The following is a 27,014-nucleotide window of genomic DNA, read 5'->3' on the forward strand; positions in this document are numbered from 1 at the left end:
CCTCTGCCCCCCCGGCTGGCACGCCACTGGTGACAATGGAAAGAAAAGAAGAAAAAAAACAAGTTTGCCGTAAGGCCACATGCTTCCTGGGGTTAATTTTGCTTGTAGCAATCAGAAAACGACAGAATAGTCTCTCAATATATATATTTCTCACTCAACAGAGAATACAGCTACAGTGCACTCACGATTATCCGTGCGCGGATTATCCGTGCTTCCGGTGATTTACCCGGATAATCGGGAGTGCACTGTACTTGAGTAAAAAGCTTGAGTTAGTCATAATTATTTGCAGAAGGGATTCTTTTTCACTTTTTAATTCGAAGGTCGTGTTGGTCAAATCAAAACCATTTAAACTTCTTTATTATTTGAGGAAAATCTCCTGCTGAATGTAATCACGTTGGCGAGCATTTTATTCTAAACATTGCTCAAAATAGGAGGTCAAAGCAATGGACACTTATCAAACTGCGTATTTAATGCATTGATGTTAGAAACTTGATTTTTAGAGGGCGAAAAATGATAATGTTAACTTAAGCGTACAGAAATGCTGCTGTTGTTCCAGCCTAATATCTGGTTCAGGGTATAGAGCGTTTCGTGAATCGGGTTCAATCCTGGTCATGGCTGGTTGATACGACATCCTACTTGCACCGACCACAGTGCTGACATGAAATATCCTCAGTGGTAGACGGATTATGGGGTAGAGTCCCCTTGTCGTCAGACTAACCCTGGGAGGATCTCGTGGTCTTCCTCTCCATGTAACGCAAATGCGGATTAGTTCCATCAGAAAGTCCTCCACGAAGGCAAATTTCTCCTAATACTTGATACAGGAGTTCCCTTGTCTTCTGGATTGGGTTCAAAATCACAAAACTGCGGAGTTGAACATTAGTAATCATAAACCCCAAAATTGGATCAGATGTTAAACGACGGTAATGAAATTAAATAAAATATGCAGATTATAAGGGTAGTTTGAGAAATGAATCATCCTAGTTAATCTGCAGTTCACCGTCTAAAGAATAACTGACTATTTCTACGCGTAACATTTGCATTAAAATAAAACAATCTATTTTAAAGCTAAGTTTTTCAAATAGACTAGAAGGAAGAAAATAATTCTGTTTTTATCACACTTATTGGAATAAAAAAGTTAGGTCCCACCCCTTGTGAGAGAATTTTCGGTGTTGATAGAAGTTTATTACGAATGTGAAGCACTCTTATGTATTTTATTTTAGCTCTGACAAAAATAGAATAATTTTCTCTCTTTTTTTAAAACTAATTTGAAACACGTAATTTTTAAAACTTTTTTTTTCAATTTTGAATACATTAGTATTTTCTTAATGTCGATAAATCGGCAAAAAAATGGTTCCTACACTATTTGATAGCATTTAGAACTTCTATTTTCGTATTAGTTGCGCAATCAAGGATGCATTTGATCTGTTAACACTTAAATACCCTTGGGCAATGAGACGTTGTTAAACAGAATCAGTGATGTGAATCACTGATATGAATCATTTGATTCGAACAGTGACTCAAATCGCATGATTCGAATAACTTCTTAAAAATCAGTGATTCAAATAGCATGATTGGAATTATTGATTTGATTCGTAACGCACGATTTGAATAATGATGAAAATCGCGCGATTCGAATATTGACACAAATCATTGATGGAAATCCCTGGTCTGAAACACTTTATTTGAATATTGATCCAAATCGCATGATTCGAATCAAGTGATTTGGATCACTTTTCGAATCTAGTGATTCAGACCACTGATTCGACTCACGCCATTTGGATCAATGATTCATATAACTGTTTCTTATGAAGTGATTCAGACACATGAATGACATATCATGTCATTTGAATCCCTTAATTTTATAAAGTGACTCGGATCATCGATTCGAACCAAGCGATTCACATTAGTGATCCAGGTCAATGATTCCAATTTATGATTTAAATCATTGATCCGAACCATGGAATTGATTGATGATTCCGTTTCGAATCATTGATTCAGAACAGGGACTCGAATCATGTCCTTTGGATCAATGATTTGAATTTAGTTACCCGAATCAAATGACTCGAATGGCTGATTTTTATAGCGATTAAGATCACCGATTCGAATCATGCGATTTGGATTACTGCTCGAAAAATATTCTGATCAATGATTCAATTCACCGATTCGAATCCTGTGATTTAGATCTCATTTCGAATCAAGATATTTGGATAACTGGTTTGAATAATATGACTTAAACGACTTAACTGCGAATCACGTGATTCGAATCAAATGCTTAAAAAAACTCGAAAAAAGTTTAGTTAACTATCACTATTTTTCTCTTAACTAATGTCGATAGAAATTTTTTTTAATAATTATTTCGTATTAATAATTTTTTTTTAAGTAAATAAGTGTACAGCCCGCAAAAAAAAAAAGATATCACCCTGAATAACTTTCGTTCTAATGATCGGATTTTCACGAACTAAGTGTCAATCTTATTGGTTCCTGGGGTGACCTCAAATATGCTAATTAATTAGTGCTAACTATTAATTAAGTTACTAAATCAGACACAAAAACGTACTTTCTCTGAATAAACATGTATTTTTTTTACGTATTTGGATTCCTTATCTTCAAAATATAGCGGGTAGCCGTAATCTGGGAAATGTGGTCCTCATAGTTTGGTCAGGAGAGCGATTCAAAGTTCGAACCCCTTAATGTTAATTTCGCTTTTTGCATTTTCAGTCGTATTTTAAAAACTAATGAAGCAATTCAAAAAAAAAAAAAAAAATTGCACCCACTTAAAACACTCATTTAACCAAAGATAATTTCATGAAAAAAATAATTTTTAATTATTATTTATTATTATTTAATTAAAGTGAGGATGAAAAAATTTAGAATTATAAGGTATGGACTTTTTTAATACCATATTAATCTACATATTTTTCAAATGAAAAATCTAAGGTTTCAACTGTTTTTATTTATTAGAAGATGAGAAAAATTAAAATTAATTATTTAAAAAAAAATAATTTGGCGAGAATGAAGAAATGATTAAATTGGGCGTTTAATATTAAAATGTTATAAACTTACGAGGAACTTGACTTAGCGCTCGTAGCGAAAATTTCATTCATAGTTTTTTCGCTAATAATCGTATGCAAATCTTTTTATTTTTAATTTTTTTAAAGCTATAAAATACTGTGTTTCTTTTTTAATCGTCTAAAATTCTATTTGCAATTTAGTAAGGAAATTTGAATAAAACATCCTATTGAGTTAAAAACATTTTATTCAACGAATATCGAGTTTTATAAAAGCATGCTTCTGATAGAATATGATTATACACCAGATTGTGCTTATTTTATGTGATTATTTTTTAGTTTTTTCTTCTTATTCTTTACCCTACTACGTTTATTATTTCTTCATTAATATACTAATCAATTTTTTTAGTACTTTAATTCAGGTTTTCTTTAAAGTAAAGTTCCTTTTTAAATTAAAGTCAAGTTTTTTTTAAAAAAGAATTACTGTCTGCTAGCTAAAAATAAAACCTTGTTAAGAAATTAAAAACATTCCGCTGTTTAAAATTACTTAATGCAAAACAGCTGATTATTTACTAAGCATACTATTTTTTTCGAAAAAAATATATAAATCATTGATTGTTTTTTTTTTCTGTTTTGTTTCTTGTGATTTCAACATAGATTATCTAAAATAGTGTTGATGTTTTATAAGTCACTACAAAGAGTATAAAGATACCGAACTTAAAAAGCTGTCGAATACGTAGCCAAAACTTTTAAGCGTCTTAAAATCTCTCAGTATCTTAAATGTCGTCCTAACATCTTAGTTGTGAAATTAAATTTTTAATTATCTGACCACGTGTGATTCACTAATTATTTCATTATATCTTTTACTCGTTCTTTATGATTCCATGCAGATTTTATTCCGGATAATATACTAAACTATTTTATTTAATTTTTTACTTTAGCACGATTCCCTAGATATTATTGTAGTATAATTTGTTATCATGAAAAATGCCTTATTTTGTTAAGCAGGAAGTACTAAAAATTGAAATTTGTAATAAGATTCCGAAGCCGTACCAATTTTAGAATTATCTAATTTTAAAAAAAATGCAATAAAAAATACGCAATTTCCGAACTTATTTTGATTAAAAATAAAATTTTAAAAAAATGTTGCAAAAAAGCTAGCATACTTTTTACAGAAACTGTGATAACCAATTTTTCCTCTATTTTGTCAAAAGAGGATAAGAATGATATTGCTCCAAGGGACCTACTCAATAATTTCGCTATTTCCAGAATGAAATCTGTTTGGTCGAAACATATTTCCTTGAAAATTAAAACGAGGAAAAAATAAACTTTTATTATTTATCTAAATTTATTCCATTTATTTAATGATAGCGGTATCAAGGTTAAAGATATGTGATGGAAGCCCGTTTATTATTATACTATAAATGCATTAAATCATGTAGCTTGAATAATTTATTTTAAGCAAATCATTTTAAACAAATAAGGATGTGAAAATAAACTCGATCAAAATACTCCGAAAGTATGCCCTAAAATATATGCAGAATAAACTTTGGAATCGATATATAAAAAATACCTTTTCAAACAACTTCGAATAGAACTGAAACGCTAATTTATTTCGATTCTTGGTGCTAGGGGACATTCTATTTTCACATTCGATTTTTGAAATTTCAATTGTAAACGGAATTTTTTTATGTCCTTAAATTAAAATGTTAAGGCTTGCAGCAAAAAAAAATGTACTGCATTGATTTTTTCACAAAGCAGTGAATTATTAATTTTTTCAATCTAAGAACCTGTGCCTCTAACTTATGTAAAACTTATTTTAATATCGAGTGAAATAATTTAATATGTTGTGTAACTAAATGGATAATCCCAAGAAACTGAATCGAAAATATAAAAACTTCATTGATTTAAAAAATAATAGATGATAATAAAAATAGACATGTTTTGAGTGTCCAATAATAAAAGTCACAAGTTATTCAAGCTTGACAAGTTTTGAGAATGGGTGATTATATTTGAACGCTCGATACATGTCGACTTTTACTTCCCTCTTCATATTTTTTGAAGCCAGTTGAGTTTTTATCATCAATTACACTGTTTTACATTTGGGTCTTGATCATTATTTTGATAAGGATTTTACACTCGTTAAAGTAAGCATATGCATTTTCATATTTTAACAGAATTTATGTGATCTTTAAAAACGTAAGAGCATCAATAATGTAAAAGTTATATTTAACTTTAAAATTTTGAGACCAGATACTTGGAGTTAATGAAATTAAATATTTTATCCTTTAAGTTTTCGCGCCCCCATTTCAGTATCTTAATGACCTTACCAGCTCTGTTAAAAAGAGAGTATCGTATCAGATATAGATGTTACCGTCAAATTATGAAACGCCGACATTGTATAGAATGCCCAAGCATTGTATAAAATGCCGGATGTTTTTAGGCAAAGTATGAAATATGAGAAGTATTACATACTTTCCCTAGGCATTATATGTAATGCCTAGGCATTCTATAGAATGCCAAATGCTATTTAGTCAAGGTATGAAATAAACGTCCTGGTGAGGTTATTATGTGTAAATGATGTGCATGTTACTGTGAATGATCGAAATCGGTGGTTGTTAACTTTCACCGGCGAATGACAATCACATAGTCGCTTTGGTGAATGCCCGAAATATTTATTACATCCGATTTGATATTAATTTATTCGTGGATATAACTACATTTATTCCATATTTTAATACATACTGACGATAGATTAGAAGAAACATCAGTGTTTGGAGTATCGGGCAAATATATACCGGGCAATGGTACTTGACCTATAAAAAATATCAGTGCAGGATATACTGGGCAGTGGCACTGAACCTTAAAAAAACATCAGTGTAGAATATATAGGGCAATGGCACTTGAGCTTAAAAAAACAACAGTATAGGGTATACCGGGCAGTGGCACTTAACTAGACCTAGTATATATTTCGGACATTTACCAAAGGTCTAGTCATACTAGGTCTACTTAAGTACCATTGCCCGATGTGATACCACACTGATGTTTTATTAAGGTCAAGTGCCATTGTCCGGTATACCCTACACTGATGTTTTTTTAAGGTCAAGTGCCACTGCCCGGTATACCCTACACTGATATTTTTTAAGGTCAAGTGCAATTGCCTGGTATATACTTACCCGATACTCCAAACACTGATGTTTCTTCTAATCTATCGTTAGTAAGTATTAAAATATCGAATAAATGTAATCAATCGTCAGTAAGTATTAAAATATCGAATAAATGTAATTATATCCACGAATAAATTAATATCAAATCGGATGTAATAAATATTTCGGACATTCACCAAAACGACTATGTGATTGTCAACATTCACCGGTGAAAGTCAACAACCACCGATTTCGGTCATTCCCAGTAACATGCACATCATTTACATAATAACCTCATCAGGGCGTTTATTTCATACTTTGCCTAAACAGCATTTGGTATTCTATAGAATGCCTAGGCAATGTGTTAAATATAAATCATTTCATACTTTGAAGGCTAGTTTTAGGCATTCTACACAATGCCTAGGCATTCTATGCAATGCCGGATTTCATACTTTGCCGGTAACCTATGTAAGAAAACAAAAATAATCATAGTAGCAGTATTTGGTGGTAAATGTAGCTTATCGTAACTGAAGAATATGCTGAGCAGAATTTCATGGTGAATTTGCGAACGTAAGTTTCAGAATGTATCGAAACATGAGGATTCTATTTGCTAATCATCTTTATCCAAAGAAAACCTTGTAACCTAAATATCTAGCAGAATGAAGCGATTTTTTTAAACAATGAATCTTACAATATGCAGCATATTATTTCAATATCTTATTCTTGAACATAACATATTTCAATGTTTTTAAAATACCACTAAACATTCAGCAATTCCTTGGGTTAAAGGAAAAAGAAATATCGTAAATTATAGAAAGCCTTGTGATTGTGCATTAGAATTACTATACATTTTATTTTTCAAGCACTTTTTTTTTTCTTCAAACTTTCTGGCCTAGAAGACTCGATTAAAGCTGTAAAAATGATTTCCCCTGAAATTTTGTATATAGCCATAATAAGTTACGTTAATTTGATTTCAGTATGAAATCTTCGAATAAATATAGCAAAAACAACATAATCTATATAAAATCAGATAAAAAGTTCATGTATTTAAATTCCAAAAACTTGGAAAATCATAAATAATTTATAAATTGATTCAAATTTTCTTTTCAGAGATTAAAATAAGAAAAATTTTGCTTTTTGGACAGAAATCAGCTTAAAAATTGTCTATTGCCTAGAAACTTCGAGATATTTTCTATTAACTATTAATTAAACCAACCACAGAACATTATTTCAATTCTTTTTACAGTCAGAGCTTGGTTGCTTAGCAACCTAGTAAAATTACGCATTCTTCTTTTGAATTAGTCAATGGGTTATCTTAAAATATTCATTTGCGCTAGCGACTTTTCTTGGCTGTTTTCTGGACTATCGCCAAATATATAAACCTTTATTGCAACGCAATTTACGACCCAATTTTTTAAAAATTTTGTCTACTCCCCCCCCTGATTCAAGTATCTGGATTCCAAATATGTAAAAAAAATATATGTTTATTCAGAGAAAGTACGTTTTTGTGTCTGATTTCGCAACTTAATTAATAGTTAGCACTAATTAATTAGCATATTTGAGATCACCCCCAGGAACCATTAAGATTGACACTTAGTTCGTGAAAATCCGATCATTAGAACGAAAGTTATTCAGGGTGATAAATTTATTTCGATCAAAACAATCAGTCGCAAGTTAGTGATTCGAATTAATTCAGTGTTTTGAATCAGTATCCAACTCTATTTTGAGCAGGTCGTCAGCTTCCCATACGGTGAACAATTCGTCCAGAGACGTTTGCAGTTGCACCTTCATTAAGATCCCCTGCTATTTGACGTACCGTTGGACATGACAGCATTCAGTAGCCTGTGATGACCACTCTCTGTATACATTAATAACTGCTACTCTCGCAAGACACTTCACAAGAGCAGCCGTTTTGCTGATACTGATTCCTACGCCTCGAGCGTCTACAATCATCCCGCATTCGAACTGAGTTAGGTCACGTTCTTTTGCCCACATTACGGAGAGTAACATAGTGCAATTGATGGTTCCTTTCATTCCCTTTTTCTTACCATCTCGCTCTCTAGAGACAACACTTTGAGCTCATTTTGCATAAAACCATCAATTCTCAACAAACCACCCTCGTGTCCCTTAGAATTCGAACGAGCTAGCTAAGTATTTCGAGAACGAATACTCGCAGTGGAACAACGGCCGAGAGTCTATTCCCTGCGTCGAATTCTTAAAAGGTCTACCATCTAACATCAAATCATCAGCTTTATAGTACCTGCTCTGCACCTCTTCGTGGTACGAGGGAGTAACACCCTTGGGTGGCTAACGCAGACAGAGGGGACGGTAGACCGAAAACAGCTCTTCTGGCTTCGAGTCTTGATTTGTTTTTCAAGAGAAAATTTTCTTTTTCTTGGGACATTAATATACAGTGCTCATTTGAGCGACGAAATCGGAGCTTGGGAGCCGACGTTAGAGCCTAACTTAAAAACCTGATTGAAACCATTTGGACTTTAAGCCAAGGTCTCATTATGAGCGAGTGCGATCTTGAGGAAGGGGATTCCATCCCGGAGGACCTTGAAGAGTCGTTTGATCTTTCTCGGAAAGAGTGGTCCAAAAAGGCACAAGAGCTTAGTAAAGTGTTCCTAAACTTTATCAACCAACATGTAAACAAAAAACTGGATGTCACGAAAATGGTTGAATTAACAAAGATAGCTATGGACTACAACGACTTATTCCTTAGTCAAAGCGAAGTATTAGCGTACACTAAGGGGCTTCAAGATGAAGCACAAGAAGCTTTAAATAAAATAATCTGCAAAAATACTAAAAAGGTGAAAAGGACTTATGCTGAAATTACAAAGAGCAGCAGCAGTAAGGGAGCCTCCAGTGTGAAACCAGATCACGTAATAGTCGTGCGCCCAATAGTGCCTTGCTCCTCTGAGGAAACGGAAAAGTCACTCAAGGAAAAGATTGACCCAACTGAGCTCAGAGTGGGAATTAAAAAATTAAAAGAAGGCGGTATAGCAATCAGAACGTTGACTAAGAGTGATGCAAGGAAAATCAAAGAAGAATTTGAAGAGCAGGGTCTGGATAAAAATTTTAAATGTCAAATCCCAGCCATGAGACTCCCTAGAGTCATTTTATTTGATATAGATGAGACAATTAGCAAAGAAGAGCTCAAAGAAAAATTAGGAGATCAGAACAGTGAAATGGTCGATGGGAAATTTGAAGTTTGCTTCTCTATCAATGGCAAACAAGGGAAACATTGGGTGATCCAAACGGACCCTAGCGTCTTCAAGAAAATTATGAGAAGGACAAAACTTAAAATTGGTTGGTCCGTCCATCGGGCCAAGGAATATTTAAGACCACTTAGATGTTACAAGTGTAACACATACGGGCACATGGCTAAAGATTGCTTGAAAAATGAAAACTGCGGCGAAGAGGGACACAAGATGAACGAATGCAAAAATAAAAGTAAATGTTTGAATTGCGACTTCGCAAACAAAAAATACGGCTCCAAATTAAATACTAATCACACGGCAAGACAAAGATCGTGTCCATCCAACCAAAGAGCGATTGCAGTATTGAGAACAAGCATTTCATATTGATCATTCCCCAAATTTTGTGAGCTGACTATGGCGTCCTCCACCCTTTCCGGGTGCTCTCAATTTGTATTACAATTGTAATTCATATTTTTAATTCATTTTATTTGTAAGACCGACAGGTTGTCAGTCATCCTTTTGAAAAATTTTAAATAAAGTTCAGAATGGTTTCAGAGCCTTCCAGTCAGAGGGTGCCTCGATGGGTCGTGGCGTGGCGGTCGTCTCTCGGTGCAACACTCCTGGTGAGTCGTTCGCAGCTGAACATGGCACCGCCGCACCCGTCTCGGGCTTGTCCCTTCGGCCTCCTCTGTCCGTCGAACGACAGTGTTGCTCTCATCGGGCGTGACTCGGGGCCATGGAACCACGTGTCCATGCACCACTGGGTCCTCCGACTGATTCGAGGATTGCAGCTACGATAGTCTTCACGAATTTCCCGCTATGGGACGGGTCGGGGTTAAGCCAAGCTTTGCATAAAACCATCCATAATAATTTGGCCACTCAGCCTGAAAATGTCACTTCTTCAATTCGCGATCGCTACGCCATCTGGAGAGAAGACCGGTTCCATGGTTTGATCTTCCCTCTTATCAGTTCTATAAGAATTTTACTTACCCTTGCTTAATATTTTTCGATCCATTTATTTATGTTCAGTGCAGTTTTATGTTCCATATGGTTTCCTAACTGAAAAGCTTTTAATCTAATTAAAGAAACTAACGTACTTCTTTCTCTCATGACTCTCCACACGCTAACAGTGAAAGCATGCGAAGTGTTGCCATGGGTAGAGAGTTTTGCTCTACGCCACCTGTAGACCATTTCAATCGCCAATAGCGATGGTGGAGAGAAATCAAGGAAATAGGAAAAAAAAAAGCAAACTTGGGTATGTGTTTGTAATTAGATGATTTTATGTAAATAATATACTAATTGAACAATGATATACTAGATTCAAATTTAGATATGTTTCGAATTAATTACTCCAATTTCTGGCAAAGTTATTTGATGCACTATGAGATACCATGAAAAATCTTAATTATTAGGTGATGTTGTTTTTTTCTTTTTACGGGTCTGAAACCGGTTTGTACTTGTTTACGTTCCTGTATCAATGGGTTAACATATTAATGCAGTTCGTTAAAAATAAATACTAATAGGAAGTAGGTATATAAAAAAATCTCCTGAATAAAAGCCCATTACATGTACGTTTAAATACAAAAGTATTGCATATAAACTCGTGCAAAACAATACTACTACATTAAAAAACTACAGTGCATATAATAATTTGGTCGAATTATTATAAAATTTACTAATATAATACCTGATAGAATAAACTTTCGATATTTATAAAATATATCGCCTTGTGTATCCAATCGTCGAATTTATATCAAATATCGTATTTTTTTAACTAATTGATTCACGAACGTAAGCTAGTGCAAACCGGTTTCAGTCGCGTATAAACAATAAAGCTGTACAGTATCATCTGATAATTAAGATTTTACTAAGAATCGTATAGTGCCTCTAACAATTGGTAAAGTAATTTCGGGAAAGAAATCCAAACCTATGATTCGGATCTTCATCAGTATCGCTCTGAACTCATCGTTGTAATTATTTTTTACTTCCCTAATTAAATTGACAATCTTTTTTTTTTATTATCATTCTTTACAAAGTGATTGCAATTATTTCTATTTACAGTTTTTAAACACAAATGCACTTGATACATTTTATGGATGGGTGGTCTAATGTAAACAATAACAAGCGTCCTTAAACCGGAAGAAATTTAGAAAATTTCCGGTGTATCCCTCCGCTTATGTTATGACTACGAGGCGATGTGTGAACAAGCCTAATATTCTATGCAGATTTGTTACTGTAATTTAGGTTCAAATCTAAACATAATTGTACCATTCATAAAAGCTTTCAGAAATGTATTGATTCTCAGAGGTCGTAAGGCCAAAAAAAATTTTGGAAAGTTAATATCTCATTGTGAATAATTCTTAAGGTTTGCCATGTTTTGTATTTTATCCCTTATTTGGCTACATTTGAATAAAATGTCGCCAAAAATATCTTTAAAAATATCTTTTTAAGATGGCCTAATTAGAAAATATTCTAATGATTATAATATTAATATGATAATGATGAAGTTTAAAGGCTGAAAGAAAGAACTCGGTACATGTGAAATACTGTAAAAGATATGATGCAATAATGTGATGGCGCGTTTTTTCAATCTGCGGCGTAAAAATATATCGGAAGCAGTAACCCGGAAGTCTTGAAAGAACAATTTTACCACTAGCGCCACCACCCTTAGCTTTACACGATCACCCATCCATAAATTGGTTTTTCGATGCATAAATACTCTGAAACTGGCAAAATATTGGGAATTACAAATTATTATTTAGTAAGACAAATTTTACAAAGCACTTTACATACATTGGTACTCATACTAAAATATATAATCGTAAGAACTTTTACAGGGTTGTCACTCAAATCTGGAAAAAAAAAATCCTAATTATTCAACAAAAAATAAGAACCTTTTAAGCGCTTAAAAAAAAACATCATAACTAGGCCGGGTTGGAAAGTTTTTGACAATTGGCGGTTTTATCTTGTTTTAACCGTCATGCCAAAAGAAAAAAAAAAAACTTTTGGCATTGTTTTTGACAATTGTGTCAAAAATCATGAAGTTTTGAATCATGTAAAACGAATGGCGTTTTCATACGCTATGGACTGACAATATGTTGAATTATTTGTGAGAACGTTGAATAGAACAATGTAAACTGCGTCTTTTTGCATAATTTGTAGCGAAAATCAACATGGTAAAGGAAAAATCTCATTTTGAAAAAGGGAAAATTAAGCACTTTTTAAAAACATCCAACGAAAAAAGCACCTTTAAAAAACGCTACGCACCTTAAGAGATATTAAGAGGAAACAACAATTACTGTGTTTTTGTGTGAGGTATATTGGGCAAACTATATTTATTAGTTTTAATTGCTGAAAAAACAGCTGAACATACTTATATAATGCTATAGTAAATGCTGAAATATCATGGTTAAATATGCTATAGATTACGCTTAGTTTTGTCCCCATTTTTTAAAAGAAAAAAATACGAAACAAAATTCCCTTTATTTCTCCAGTTTGTAAAGAAAAATCAAAATTCCCTGCATTTTCAGGTGATTTTTAAATTCCCTGTATTTTCCAGGTTTTCTCTGTGGAGTGGCAACCCTGTTTTGATTGGGTGAATCTTCAAAATAAAAACTCATTTTCACTGCATACGAAATCGTTTAAAATAATAAATAAAAATAACTATTCAATTCCTTTCTAAAAAATATTTTTAAAAATATAATATATATAAAATACATAGATCGAAAATATATAAAAAATAAATAAATTATTTAAAAATATATAAAAAATTTTGAATTGAGTTAATTACTTCATTTTCAAAAATAATGAATTAATCAAAAATAAATGAATTATTATCTTAAAATAAATGATATATTTAAAGATTTTAAGCAATATTTCAACTGTTTTCTTGTATGGCAGAAAGTAATTCAGTGTTTTGATATTGAAGTTGAGCTATGGTATCACAGAGTTCTATTATTTTTTGAAGCTCGTTATTTCTTGTGTTAGAGTAATATTTGCTCAAGATCCATTAAATGAATGGTTATTTTGCCTATATGAACTGTTTTGTTGTAAGGCAGCGACTAATTCAGTGTTTTGATATTGAAGTTGAGCTATGGTATCACAGAGTTCTATTACTTTAGATTCAAATTTGGAAATTAACTCCTCTGATTCAGTTTTCCATCTTTTATTGATTTTGAACTGGGATTCTAATAACGTATGCAATTCTTTGCAAACTGTTTTGTAGTGTTGTTCAACTAAATGCAACATTTCATCGAATGATTCTCGTGTGCGATCAGCCTCGCTTTTGACGGCCGTAATTTCTTGCGCTTGCCTAGCTCGTTTGAAAGTCAACTCTTTTTCCAACTCCTGGCATTTTTTCTGGACGCTGCACAGTTCTTCATTTAGTTTCAGTTTGTCAGATAAAAACTGATGGAATTCTTTCGATACATTTACTAATCGTTCTTTTAAAATATTCTTTTCTTCCGCATATCTCTTGGCCTCTTGCTCTTTATTGGATTTCATTTCATCTAAATCAGATTGCAAAGACTTTACTTGAAGCTCACATTCATCTCTTGCTTTTTCAGCTGAAACCAGACGATTGCACAGGTCGTCCAACACCGTACCAGGAAAACTATTTGAAGTTTCTGCACTTAAAAGTTCCAATTTCGATTCAAGTGCTTTTTTTTCTCGCTCTGCTTTCTCAAATAAGCTTTGTTTCACGCCATTTTCGTTATGCAATTCCTCGATTTCTGCCATCAAGGATTTTACACGTTCCGAATTCAGCTCTTGTATTTCATGGATCTTCTGGTTACACCTCAACTCAACTCTCTGCACATCAATTCCACCCGAAGACCTCAACATTTCGATATCTTTGATATACTGTTCCTCTTTATAGGTAATTTCTTTTTTCTGTAAAATAGCCTCCTGGGCAGCAAATAAACTTTCTTTTGCATCTTTTTCCAAAACAGAGAGATCATATTTCAATTTTTTATTTTGTTCTTTTAAATCAGCAGCAACAGATGAAAGCTCATCATTAACAGAATTCACTTTGTCGAGTTCTTTTTCAGTAATTGATAACAAGTTGCTCTTTCCATCTAATGCTTGCTGAAGGGAGCTAAGCTTCTCTTGAAGTTCTACATTCTTTAATGATAACACAGATAACTCAGCCTGGCTAGAAAGGAAGTCCTCTTTTATCTTTTTGAACTCAACTTTCTTCTCTTCTAATTCAAAGGATTTATTTTCAAGCTTTTGCTTTATGTCAGATAAGCTTGACCTGAAATTGGATAATTCGGCAGATAACGTCATCATGCCTTTCTGATACTGTTCTTTGATTTGTCCAATACCTATGGCAAATTCCTTGCCTTCTGTTTCTACTAAACTCCTCCTACCAATCAATTGCTCCTCCAAGTTTTCCAGCTGTTGCATTGCTTCCTGCCACAAGAGTATTGCAGTTTCCTTAGCAGCAATAGCCAATGATAGACGTTCATTATCATTGCCTGATAGATCTCTGCGGAATGTACTTTCTCTTAACTCATTGATCAAGATTTTATTTTTCTGATAAAGACTTAAAATCTTCTCTTTCAGATTGTTTTGTCTAAATGATTCTAACTCTTTTTTTACTACTTCAATAGTATAAAAATATTCTTCAGATACTGGATCCATGGTGCCTCCAGCTTAAACAAAGTAGATGCTTCAATATTTCTCGAGTACAGTCAATCCTCCTTGATATACCTACAATAATTGAATATTTCATTTATGAAGTAAACAATAATAAGCATGCATAATAAGGGCAATAAATAGGGTGTTCAGAGGAGAATTAATTTCAAAATATTGGAAACAAGAGGCGATAGACGAATGGAAGATAAAAGAAAATCGGTATGTCTATTCGAAAGTTGTGAAAATTTTTCCACAGAAATTTTATTTCAAAAGTTGACGATAGATAATGCTGTACACCGCGTATAGTTCTTGAAAAGAGCGTAAAGGCACAAGACTTTAACTAGTGATCTTCCATTATCTGAAACACACAAAGTTTAATTGATTACATGGTTTACACCTCTAAATCAGGTACAACCTTCTCTCGAGTTTCAACGCTAAAGCTAATCACACTAATCACCTATAGCTTGCAGCGCCATCTGTTGGCATCTAAATTCTCAAATTTAAGAATAAAATTAATACAACTTCTATAATTAAACAATCATTTATTTCATTCCTTTGTTTCAAAGGTTTTTAACTTTGAAAAATTTCAGTCCTTCAATGGACACTCTGTAATACCACTCTGTTTATTCAAGGGTAATAATAATAAGTATTAAAGTGATAGAATTCAAGACTAACTTTACTTAAGAAATAAATAAAATAACATCAAAACGATACTTACATAAAACTACACATTTAAAAAAAAAATACATATTTAAAAAAAAAAAAAAATTAAGAGCACAAGCTTTGATTTTGATACATTAATAGTCTTCTAGACACTAGAGCTCAAAACTGGAGGTCAGCTGGAAAAATTAGAGGGACTTTTTATTCCTTGTACATTTATGGTTTTTGCGATACAGAACACAAATCCTCATTTCGGAAATAAAATTTTTTCAGAAAAAAAAAAACTGGAAAAACCTTATTTTCAAGAAAATAACTTTTTTTGGTTTAAAATAGACACTCTTTGATAGCATACATGAAAAAAATCCATACAAAATTTGTACCTATATCAGGGTGGCCACTCAAATCAGGTTCCTATAAAAATTTCCAGGTCAGCATGTTTTTTTCCTCATAAAGTGTAAGTGGGTACAAGAAAAGTTACAATATTATAAAGTATTTTATTTAAAATGTTATTTTTCTAATACATCATCTTGAGCCCTCATGGCTCAGGAGATAACGTGCTCGCCTTCCAATGAGGTGAGCCGGGCTCAAATCCCTGACTTGCACCCACTAAAGTGCAGAGGTAAAATATCCTCAGTGGTAGACAAATCATGGGTTAGAGTCCCCTTGCCATCAGGCTAATCGTGGGAGGTTTTCGTAGTTTCCCTCTAACCTACACAAATGTAGGTTAATTCCATCAAAAAGTATTCCAGGAAGGCAAATTTCTCCCAACACTTGATCCAGGAGTTCCTTTGTCTTCTGGATTGGGTTCAAAATTACAAGGTGACAGAGTGGAACATTAGTAGTCCTAAACCCATAAAACTGGGTCGGCTGTATATAAACTCTGTAAATAAATATTTGTATTTGATATAGCAAGGTACCACACTTAGATCTGAATACATATAGCAGCCCCTTGTATCGAACAAATTTAAGTTGCTATTGGTAGACTTAATATATTAAATGACAGTTAAAAAAAGTGTTTGCCATGCGCCACTTTTTTTGTTACAAATGCTCCCTATGTGCATTTATTATTTTTTAATAAATATGGAATTATTACGAATATTTTATAATATTCAGAAAATTACTTTATTTCATGATTTTTTTTAAAAAATCATTTCAGAAATAAACATTGTAATGTTCAAAATATTTTGTTTTGAGAACTGCATTATTAATATAAATTTTCTTATAATCATTTACAGTTTTAAAATTTCGGAAAAGTGGCTACATGTTTCAAAAAGTGAGAACTGTTATAAATGCTACAATTGACCAGTAGCTAAATTTCTTAATTTTGTCTAATACATATGGCTATCTCTAAGTATAAGCTTAGACTTAAAAATGGTTTCCTAATTTAAGTCTTAATCCGACTTTCTCTTTTTATTTTATTTTGATCATAATCAATAATTGACTTCACACCCTTTTCATATTATCAGGTTAAAGCCTTCAATAATGATGAAATCAGATTTTTTTTTTTAATATTCCATATTGGTACCCTTTCCTGTTTTTAATCATAAAGGGTTCAAAACTTACGAACATTTAAAACAAAGCAGAATACTAAAATCGACCATGTCAACCTTCATCTAACAAAAGGTAGACCTCAAGATAGAATCAAGTTAACGTGTCTTAGTGAATTGGCATTTAATATTTATAGTTAATCCACACACATGCAGAGTTTTGTACGGGAATGATTATGAGTAACAGTCTTTAAATTAGTCCCCACTACTAATAATCTACAACCATAGTTAGATATAGACTAACACAGGAACAATGTGCGCAGAAACATTGGTGGTGATCACTGTTGCCAGGTGCCGATAACCCACAGATGGCGTTGTAAAATCTAAAAATTTAAAAAAAACCCAAACATTTTTAACTTAATGTTGTTTATGTATTAAAAAATAGGGTGACCTGGGGTAATTCCTGATCAAAAAATGCAAACATCTATTTCGTGAAAAAACTATTCAAGATAGAATTTTAATATTTACTGGAAGTTTGAGGCTATATGAGATGAGTCCTATGCTACCGTCTTTTGTTTGAAAATCTAATTAGAATTTAAAGGATTTTAAATTTTTAGTGATCAGGAATTACCCCTTCTCGTGATCATTTCTGGGGTAATTCCTGATCACTTCTGGGGTAATTACTGATCACCAGTTTTTATAGTAAATGGGCTGTTTAAAAATAATTATACAATGGTAATTAACAAATAAGTCATTAAGATCAAACAAAAAAAACCAAAAATATATTTTTAAGCAGCTATTAAAACGTTTTATTTAAAAACAGGAATAAAGATTAACACTTCAGCTCTGGCAGCAGCTCTCACACTGAAATTTTCATTTTCAATCATTAAAAGAAATTCACTATTTTTGCTTTCTAGAAGCTTAGTATCCTTTTTAAGCTTATAATTTCTCACCATATTTATATTAGGTTAATTTATCAACTTAAAAATTATTCTAACAATGTACACACATAAAATTAAGATAGAAGCAAGGTAAGACAAGCTAGAAATGGTGCATATCAGAGCACATTTGTCTTGTATACAGTTAAAAACAAATTTTGTGATTATAGTTAAAATATATTTTATAGTTGTTCCACTTAATAAATATGAACTGTTATTTAAGAAAAGAAAATTAACTATTTATTAGCTATTTTTTAAACTATTTATAAGAAGAAATGACAATGATCAAGAATTACCCCAGTGATCAATAATTACCCCATCTGTAGGGGGCAACATTTGATATAGTTTCCTATAATCAATTATAATGTTTACAGTAGATGTGAAACAATTAAACTAAAGCTTACACTATTTTTATACCAAAGAAAAAGAAAGTAACTCAAAATATTTATTATTAAGAGAAGGAGGGGGATCTTTGCAGAAATGTGCACATTTTGAAATCCATCTTTGAAGTGGAAAATACAGAAAGCATTTTGAAAGATACTTATTTTGTTAGATTAAACAAAAAACTATTATTAAGTAAATATAGTTATGCTTTAGTAAAGTGTACAAGCATTCTTATCCATGTCTCAAATTTAAAAAAAATAATTTTTTAAAATATAAAACTAAAGTGATCAGTATTTACCCCAGAAACAGAGTGATCGTGAATTACCCCGGGTCACCCTAGTACAAATGCTAAATAATGTATAGATACTTTTTAACATTTTATTATCAACAAATTAATCTTTTTTACATTTCAATTGTTACATTATCTTTAATTTCTACTAAAATATTTAAGATATTTTTTTCAATCCTTTTTGACTCGCAAATTTTTTCATAAATATTTTATTATCCACAATCTAGTCTTTTTAATTCTAACATTATGTTTAAATTTCTGATAAAATATCCAACAAATTTTTGTCAATACTTTTTGATTTGTACATGTTTTCGCAGTTAAGCATTTTTAACATAGAAGAAGTAAGTACAAAATTTTGACAACCATTAGAAAGTTCATATCGAATGCACACAATAGCATCAGCTGTAGTTATAGACATTTTATTTCTCAATATGTCTTTAAAAATATTTAACATAGAGAAACATCTCTCTACAGCTGCATTTGAAAAAGGAATACTTAATAAAGCTTTTGTATGTACTTCTTTTTTTCTTTATCCTTTGGCATTATTTTTAAACCAGGCACATTAAAAATTTTAAATAATTTGAATTCAAATTCACCAAACATACAGGTTGATCGAGCTAAGTAATAACTTACTACACTCAACAAGAGTTATTAGAGTTAAGTTCAAAAATTAAATCTTAATCTTTTTGTTTTGGTATAACATATTGATTTTCATATTACCATCTCACACATTCAGTTATAAAATTTGATATTAGAATGTAACCAAAATAAAATTAGTAAAATTCACAAATAAGCATAAAACAAACCCCTGAAATACCCACTGAAGATAAAAAATCCCCCTAAATTTGAGGGGGATAACCCCTAACCTGGCAACACTGGTACTGATTCTTCGATTTTGCAGATACTTTTTTAATATTTATTTTAATATATAAAAAAGTACCCGAATGCACAAAGAAGTTTGCAGTGGGTGGATGGATATGAAGCAGATGGTGTTATTATGATTTATGCAAGGTAGAAGAAAGTAAGTATTTAGTTGTATGCATGCTGCACCCACAGAGAAAAGATATAACTGTCACTTTAGTCCAAAGTTTAGCGATCCCATTGTTAGGGGTGAAGCCTGCAACCAGCTGACTTTTTCACAGCTCAACTCAACTATCACTTTCCAAAGGAAAAAGACAATTACAAGTGACTGTAATCTCTTAATGTAATTTCGTTTGGAGCAAAATTACTAATATTACTTAATATGATAATTACTTTACATGAATGTAGTTAATATGTATAACTATTAATATTAATCTGCATGTATATATATTTTTTGTCAAGAATATATAAAAATATTAAATGGTTAACTGATTTTGTATATTTAATAAAATTATTCTAATATCCAGGGGTGATTGTGAGCCCAACTCAACAATATCTGAAAATTTCATAGGTAAAATAATGAATGACACATTTCAAAAAAGTCTTTACAAATTTAAATCATTGATATTTTCAAAACATGAAATTCTAAATAAATTATATGCAGCATAATTTAAATGTATAATTATGTATAAGTTTACTTTTATCTCTAATCAAATTTATTATTCTACCAGAAAAAAATATTGACAAATGAAAGAGATGCCAAGCATAAATTCTAGTTCTAATATTTTTCAATCAAATGTACAAGAATTTTTCCATATAAATGTGATTGAAGATTTCTTGAAACTTCTGGATTTCCGGAAACTCCCCGATTGAGATTAGCGGAAAATCAGGAATTTTTCTGGGGCACAATCATTTCTGATTATCAAAAATATGAGCTTGCAGATACTTTTGGACTGTGTGAGCAGATACTTTGTGTTTTTTTTAATCTCATTATGCCTCAAACACAAGGCAATTATTTTAGTTCTAGTATGGAAATTTTACTGAAACATAAGATCAGCTTCATCATCGAAACACTAAAGCTAACAACACACAAGTGAGAGCAGATTCTGGAAAAATATGAACACAACAAAAGAGAATCGTTCATTAAAATATTGTCGCTAGCGACTGAATCAATTTCATGAAATTTTCTAAATTGAATATAATTAAAAATTTCTTATCTATGGCAAAAATTTACGATTGGGTGCCCCTCTTAATAAGGTGATTTTTTTAATCACAAAAAGGAAATATTCTCTTTGCTTTCAATGACGTTCTTGGTTTATTTATATACATATATTCGTTTATTTGCAAATCGCAAAATGTGAAAGGGGTTCCCGAAAGGTTTGGTGCAAAAAAAAAAAATAGTAATTCTTCAATTCATATTTCTTGAATTTGTGATCGAGGGATTACATTTTATAAAAGTTAGATAAAGCAACATCATACCAATTATATAAATAATTCGAATTATATTGCTCTTAGTTTCACTTCATTGAGGATATCTTTGTTTTTTAAAATGGTTTCCTTTTGAAAACAATAAATTTAGAAGGTATGATCAAAAGAACTTTATTAAAAGTAGATGAAAACAAAAACAAACCACTCAAAACTTAAATTGACGCCAGTTTATTTATGGAAAGCACAACTTTATTATAGCTTTTTACTTACATTTACGAGACTTATTGCTTGAGGCTAAACAAACAGCAGAAGGTCTGTAGGATGATTTAACAACCAAGCTACAAGCATATTAAATTCCTTTCCTCTAAAGTGCTTAACAATTACCCCGAACCAACACAAACCTGCCAATTTTCTTTAGTCTTCTTTGCAATTGTTATCGATGTGGGAGTAGTAATTTATTTCCATAGTTACAAAGTTTGAAAGGTTTTTTGAAGAAGATTTAAGATTAAATTGTTTAATTACTTTGAGAAATAAAACTATAAATATCTATGTTTCAAATAAATAAATCCGTCTGCTCCTTCAAATTGTTAACATTTTCTTTACGTATTTGATGTATCCGGGTCGCGATTTTTATTATTTAGTCAAGTTAAATATTGGTAAGCATATCAACGTATCAGTAAGTTCTTTCTAGTAGAATAGGGGAACTTAGTCATAGCTTTAAGAAGTAGGTTACTAAAAATTTAGTTCCATTGTTGGGTAGTGAATTTCATAAATATTTTTTTAACGCTAGTAGGACTAGCTAACTTTCCGAATGAAGTAGTAAATTTTAAACAGTATCAAAAAGGAAAGGAGAATAAGGTTTTTTATTTTAAATATTGGTTAGAGAGTAAAATTGGGTGTCTCTTGGATTGGCGACAAATTTCGTTAAATAATCCCGCGAACCGCAAATGTTTGAAAACAAAATTACAATTTTTTATGAAAAAATTAATATTAAATGTTTTTATGTGTTTTATTATTATTACGCAAGATTTTCGAAAGTACCGTTCCTTGGGACCCATAACTTTTTAATTTATGTGTTACTTACAATTTTTTGTTGTTTCCTAAACCTGGTCCTAATTAAAAATATTAGTCCCCCCTTTAAAGATTTACATGAGAAGTAAATATTTAATGACTAGAATATTTAGCAATATTACTGATTTAGCAATAATTTGACTGAGAATTAAGATGTTCATATGAGTTGCTTTTTTAAGTTTAAAGCTTGCAATATTTTCCATAGTTAATATGAAATACATTCTTTTTCATATACACACACATATATAATGCTGATTAGATCATTTAAAATAACAGTTCTTCCAAATAGCAGTATAAACAGAGTAAATCTGCAGGACTTTCTCTATAAATCCAAATTTGTTTGTCATTTAAACATAGTTTATTATTGTAAACATTCAACGTCATCTAACATGCATGTATCAAAATTTGAAAATGTAAAATCTATACATAAAAGCTTTATGTTTAAGTTAAATTTTATATGATACTAAAAATGTATAATAAATTCCTTAACATTAAATTAATCTTCTAAATCAGCCTATAATCAAGTAAAAATGTTTTTAAACTTATTCTTCATAATGATCTGTCAATTTGTCTTAATATATTTTTTTGATTAGAAACAAGTTTTGAAATGTTTTAAATAAGTAGTATATCAATAATTGTTCTAATCTGTTTGTTCTTTATTAAAAAAAAAGAAAGAGGAAAAATAATCTTCAGATGTTGTAGTGTTGCCATGTTAGAAACGTGCACAGACAAGTTTTTACATAAAATGCATACATTCATTGTGTAAAATCATTCATATCTATATTGTTTACACAAACATAGTGCATTATAATAGTACTTATACATTAACAGATATATTCATACGTACATATATTTTATACATACAATATAAGTGCATGTATATGTGTGTAATTATTTGTAAGTGTATGTATATGTTACTAAAATGTCCGTACACATTTTTTCATATGGATTAGATAAATAGATGTGAACATAAATTTTTTTGATACATTTATTCGTACATATACTGCATACAAAATGTATTATTATACGAAACATTATACTATTTGTACTATTGATAAATGATTATTCTTTAAAATACTATCTTTACATTAAAGTATAATCATATATTGGTATATAATTATCTTGTTATCGGATATATAGATTAATTGTAATCATAGTTACGTGTAATCATATGTTTTGATTACTAATAATCACGATTACAGTTGTAGTCAAAATTATGATTGTTTTTAATCATGATAACAAGTAATTGAATACTGTAATTGATTATTGTAATCACAATTACTGTTGTACTCCAAATTTGTAATCATGATTACAGGTAATTGATTACTGTAATCTATAATTGCAATATTGATTACAGTTATCAAAATTTGTAATTATGTTTGCAAATAATTTAGTAATGTAATAAAATGGATTATATTTTTTCCCTACTCTGATGTAATCAGACATTCTGATTACTTGTAATTGCAATTGCCTGTAATCATGATTGCTAGTGATTGATTTCATAGAAGTATTTATCATTAATCTATTACAGTTGTAATCGATTACTGTGATCTACATAAAACTGAATTATATGCAGTGTTTTTGTTCTAAACTGATGTTCTAAATTATGGTTTTCTGTCCAATTATGTATTCAACATTCTAAACTTAATCTTTAAACATAGATTTTTTTTTTCTTCAAAAAGGACGATATATAGAAACAGATACAGTCTTTAAAATACTCATTACAGACTAAAAATTTTTCTCATTTCCTTTTAAAACTAAAAGCATAACTAAAAATAAGTTTTGAACTAAAATTTTTTTCTCCACATTCTTTGTTTTAAAATATATTTATTTTAAAGTATTGGATATTTATAATATATGACTGTTGATATATTTTAACAAATATTGAAAAGCTTACAATTGAAGTAAATTTCTCAATAAATCTTATGTGTATGCATATCATACGTAATTTGTTTGTTAGATAAGTAATTTATTATATTTTTATCATATATTTTATTTTCTCTCTCACATATTTAGTTCTCTTACATTAAATTTTGTCCGCAAAAATCAGATTATTGAAATATGTTTCACTTCATATAATTTTATATTAAAATCTATGTATTTAAATTTATAAAACAAGTTGAAATTTTCAAAGAACAGTTTGGTTTGATAATTTAAAAATTTTTTTTTATTAAAAATGATAAAATAAGAAAAACCCACTTGGTGCGTATAAAGTGGCCCCAAATCATAACTGATCCTTTGTTTAAGATTCCAATTTAACTACAGTTTAATTTTAAATATTAATGAAAGCTTTTGGCTTATCTGAAAAAGGAATATTGCTTAACTTAAAATATTATGTGTATTTATATGGTTAATTACCATAGTTTTAGAATATTATGAATATTTATAACTAACAGTAGTTTCATTTTAGTTGGTGTTAAATTAATAATCACAGTCTTTGAGTATTTATAAGCACTGTATTTTCATTTTAGTTAGTGTTAAATTAATAATCACAGTCTTTGAATATTATGAGCATTTATAGGCATTGTAGTTTCATTTTAGTTGGTGTTAAATTAGCAATTATCATTCTTTGAATATTATGAATATTTATAACCATTGTTGTTGGTGTCTGACTAATAATTTTGAAGCTCCAAATTTTGAAACTTACGCTAACTTGCGATAAGGAGACACTTACATACATGAGATTCTTCTTCCAGTGGTCAGGAATTCGCTAATTGATTGTTTTGGTTTGGCGGATTTTCGCTATATTGAATATTTAAAACTGCAATGGAATCCGCTAATATCACGATTCATATTTATGCCGTTCGATTATCAAACATCGGATTTCGTATGTAACTAAGTTAAAAGTTACACAATGCTATTTGTATTCACGTGGTTTAAAATCTTATTCTTTGTATATTATAAATATTTATAGCCATTATAGTGTGTGTCCAACAGATAATTATCACCGTCTTAGAAAATTATGAATATTTTAAACATAAGTTATGAACTATTTCAGCAGATTTAACAAGATGATGGAACTTTCTCACAGTTTGACACTCAATGAAGAGGCTTTGCAACAAATTCAAGAGCCGAAAAGGCCAGTTTTTATTTTTGAGTGGCTCAGGTTCTTGGATAAAGTTCTTATTGCAGCTCAAAAAGTAAGTACTTGTGTCCATTAATGTTGTGTAAACTCAATGCAGTTGTGATTGTATTTCAGGGGTGTCCCGGAATTCCGGTCTTTTTGTATTATCTTTCTGGGTGAAAAAATTAGGAGCACAGGGCATATGATTTTTTTGGGAATACCGTGGAATTCCGCGTTTCTCAAGACCGTCCGTTCTCAGACTTTCTCTAATCAAAAACTTGTAATCCGACAAATTATTCCCTTAACTCCTCAATCTAAAATCCAAATTTTGATACTTATGCTAACTTGCGATAAGGAGACACTTACATACATGAGATTCTTCTTCCAGTGGAAAGGAATCCGTTAATTGATTGTTTTGGTTTGGCTGACTTTCGCCATATTGAATATTTAAAACTGCAATGGAATCCGCTAATATCACGATTCATATTTATGCGGTTTGATTATCAAACATCGGATTTCGTATGTAACTAAGTTAAAAGTTACACAATGCTATTCGTATTCACGTGGTTTAAAAATTGTACATCACGATTCGTATTCACGCAATTTTAAAACAATACAGTCACACGGTTTTCAAATCCAATTTTGTGATTCATGTTCACGTGATTTTGAAAATCCAACATCGCGATTCCTGTAAGAACTAAGATTAGTTACTATAACGATTCATTATTAGTAGGTTATTTAAATATAAATCTTATTGAGAAACCTTATGTTAAGTATAAAACATGTATGACAAATAAATTGATATTGATTTTTTGCACATGAAATTTTCAGGGTTTTTCACTCTGTAACACAACCACCCCTGCTTAATGGTATAACTTTAGGCAAGAAGTTTCTTCGAATTTCAACTTTTTTGAATGACAATATTAAGTAATTAATAAGTTAAATTGTCAAAAATTTCAGTTCATAACCAAAAAGTCAAAAATTTCTGTACCTAATTGTGGAGCTACACTTGTAAGTAAATGAAATATTTGTCCAATATTCAGCCTGTTGGACGAATAAATACTACTTGCTGAATATGATTGTCACAAGAGTCAGATTATGTGCGAAGATTTTCTGAACTGCTCAAAAGCTTTTATAAATCTGAAACTAAAAAGATAATCTTCGCAAATATTTCGCTAAATAAGGTAGTTTCAAAAAATTATCTTATCTAACTGGAATCTAATAAGAAAAATAATTTTTTAAAAATATTTTACATATATTATATATATTTTTTAAAAACATTTTCAAGATTTTATATTTTAAAATCTTGGTATTTGGCAAATATTTAATTGAAGAATATTTATTATGTATTTTATATATATCATTTTATTGAATAGATATTTTATAGAATATATATTTTCTTTAAAAATATTTTCCAAGATTTTATTTCTTAAAATCTTTGATTTTAGACTATGCCAGATCTTATTTCATTTTTCAAAAACATTATTGTATGAAATTCTATTAATGTAAATTTTTAACACTATAAGCTTTTATTGTAAATTTCTAACAAAATAATTGTCATGACTACTTTTTTAGTCAATTTTTAACAAAATGACTAAAAAAGTAGCCATGGCAAGTATTTAGCTGAAGAAGGTAGTTTCAAAAAATTATTTTTAATTAACTGGTATCTAATGAGAAAATTTTTTTTTTTGGAATTCTTTTACGCATATTATAGTACGCATATTACGCATATTTTTTAATATTTTCAAGATTTTATTTCTTAAAATCTTTGTATTTGGCAAATATTTAAGCTGAGGAATATATATATATGTATATATATATATATATATATGTAATTG

At 30.6% G+C, this 27,014-nt stretch overlaps 3 protein-coding genes across 4 annotated transcripts in view; 1 reads left to right on the plus strand and 2 right to left on the minus strand.

Moving 5' to 3' along the window:
* Positions 1-27,014, minus strand: part of LOC122272596 (monocarboxylate transporter 12) — a gene marked incomplete at its 3' end in the record, with an annotated part of 552,146 nt that overhangs the window by 264,687 nt on the left and 260,445 nt on the right.
* LOC107439533 (sodium channel and clathrin linker 1) lies at positions 11,351-21,297 on the minus strand. Its single transcript, XM_016052163.3, has 2 exons — positions 21,093-21,297; positions 11,351-15,069 (listed from the first exon to the last, which is right to left on the minus strand). Exon 2 carries the CDS (start codon positions 14,998-15,000, stop codon positions 13,357-13,359), a length of 1,644 nt encoding a protein of 547 aa, XP_015907649.1. The 5' UTR covers positions 15,001-15,069; positions 21,093-21,297; the 3' UTR covers positions 11,351-13,356.
* Positions 21,388-27,014, plus strand: part of LOC107439530 (HEAT repeat-containing protein 5B) — a 116,180-nt gene continuing 110,553 nt past the window's right edge. Inside the window, exons 1-2 of one of the 2 annotated variants that reach the window (XM_043052959.2) lie at positions 21,388-21,697; positions 25,111-25,252. In XM_043052959.2, the coding sequence (XP_042908893.1) occupies positions 25,124-25,252 (129 nt within the window). In that variant the 5' untranslated portion in view covers positions 21,388-21,697; positions 25,111-25,123. The remainder of the gene's footprint in view (positions 21,698-25,110; positions 25,253-27,014) is intronic. The other variant, XM_071182937.1, reaches the window with a different exon arrangement.

This window comes from Parasteatoda tepidariorum, chromosome 7 (assembly GCF_043381705.1).
Source record: "Parasteatoda tepidariorum isolate YZ-2023 chromosome 7, CAS_Ptep_4.0, whole genome shotgun sequence".
NCBI lineage: Eukaryota > Metazoa > Arthropoda > Arachnida > Araneae > Theridiidae > Parasteatoda > Parasteatoda tepidariorum.

Coding starts and splice junctions, on each gene's coding strand:
- LOC107439533 (XM_016052163.3), bottom strand. CDS start 15,000: ATGGATCCAGTATCTGAAGAATATTTTTATACTATTGAAGTAGTAAAA.